The sequence below is a fragment of the Amphimedon queenslandica genome, unplaced genomic scaffold, assembly GCF_000090795.2.
Source record: "Amphimedon queenslandica unplaced genomic scaffold, v1.1 AMPQUscaffold_12528, whole genome shotgun sequence".
In the NCBI taxonomy this organism is placed as follows: domain Eukaryota; kingdom Metazoa; phylum Porifera; class Demospongiae; order Haplosclerida; family Niphatidae; genus Amphimedon; species Amphimedon queenslandica.
This window is the reverse complement of record NW_003547235.1, coordinates 1-1,581: the sequence shown is the minus strand read 5'-3', so window position 1 is coordinate 1,581 and position 1,581 is coordinate 1. Positions and strand designations below refer to the sequence as shown.

General features: G+C 35.9%; 1 protein-coding gene across 1 annotated transcript; it reads left to right on the top strand.

Annotated features, from left to right (window-relative positions):
• Positions 1–2: 2 nt before the first annotated feature.
• LOC109587560 (uncharacterized) lies at positions 3–1,560 on the top strand (the record flags this gene model as incomplete). Its single annotated transcript, XM_020003793.1, has 10 exons — positions 3–74; positions 209–250; positions 304–351; positions 396–443; positions 488–535; positions 672–719; positions 764–811; positions 1,224–1,271; positions 1,408–1,455; positions 1,500–1,560. Coding segments are annotated over exons 1-10 (511 nt in total), but the record flags the coding sequence as incomplete, so codon positions are not given.
• Between the last annotated feature and the right edge of the window lie 21 nt (positions 1,561–1,581).

Sequence of the window (1,581 nt, the reverse complement as noted above, 5' to 3'; positions counted from 1 at the left end):
AAATGGTTATGACTTACAAGGAGATGACCGCTACAATCTTTGGCTTAGTCAATATCATTCTCAATCATTACAAAGTAAGAGTCAAGTATGTTGCACTATAGCATTTAATTCAGAATCTGCATGTGAAGTATCAGCTGAGTGAAATGTAAAAGTGCACAACAGCTGTCTAAATAAAACCAATAAAACTGTATTATTATGCCTTAAATAGAAACACCTACTGGTCAAAGAGGAAGAGGAAGGAAGATTGAAGGTTAGTGGTACAATATATACATTAATCGTGTCAATCATTTATACCTTAAATAGAGACACTCACTGGTCAAATTACTGTTGGAAGAGGAAAGAAGGTTGATGGTTAGTGATACCAGTATGTCATTTATCATTTATACTTTAAATAGAGACACTCACTGGTCAAATTACTGTTGGAAGAGGAAAGAAGGTTGATGGTTAGTGATACCAGTATGTCATTCATCATTTATACCTTAAATAGAGACACTTACTGGTCGAACTACTGTGGGAAGAGGAAAGAAGGTTGATGGTTAGTGATACCAGTATGTCATTCATTATTTATACTTTAAATAGAGACACTTACTGGTCGAACTACTGTGGGAAGAGGAAAGAAGGTTGATGGTTAGTGATACCAGTATGTCATTCATCATTTAAACTTTAAATAGAGACACTTACTGGTCGAACTACTGTGGGAAGAGGAAATAAAGTTGATGGTCAGTGATGCCAGTATGTCATTCATCATTTATACTTTAAATAGAGACACTTACTGGTCGAACTACTGTGGGAAGAGGAAATAGAGTTGATGGTTAGTGATACCAGTATGTCATTCATCATTTAAACTTTAAATAGTGACACTTACTGGTCGAACTACTGTGGGAAGAGGAAAGAAGGTTGATGGTTAGTGATACCAGTATGTCATTCATCATTTATACCTTAAATAGAGACACTTACTGGTCGAACTACTGTGGGAAGAGGAAAGAAGGTTGATGGTTAGTGATACCAGTATGTCATTCATTATTTATACTTTAAATAGAGACACTTACTGGTCGAACTACTGTGGGAAGAGGAAAGAAGGTTGATGGTTAGTGATACCAGTATGTCATTCATCATTTAAACTTTAAATAGAGACACTTACTGGTCGAACTACTGTGGGAAGAGGAAAGAAAGTTGATGGTCAGTGATGCCAGTATGTCATTCATCATTTATACTTTAAATAGAGACACTTACTGGTCGAACTACTGTGGGAAGAGGAAACAGAGTTGATGGTTAGTGATACCAGTATGTCATTCATCATTTATACTTTAAATAGAGACACTTACTGGTCGAACTACTGTGGGAAGAGGAAAGAAAGTTGATGGTTAGTGATACCAGTATGTCATTCATCATTTATACTTTAAATAGAGACACTTACTGGTCGAACTACTGTGGGAAGAGGAAACAGAGTTGATGGTTAGTGATACCAGTATGTCATTCATCATTTATACTTTAAATAGAGACACTTACTGGTCGAACTACTGTGGGAAGAGGAAAGAAAGTTGATGGTCAGTGATACCAGTATGTCATTCATTATTTATA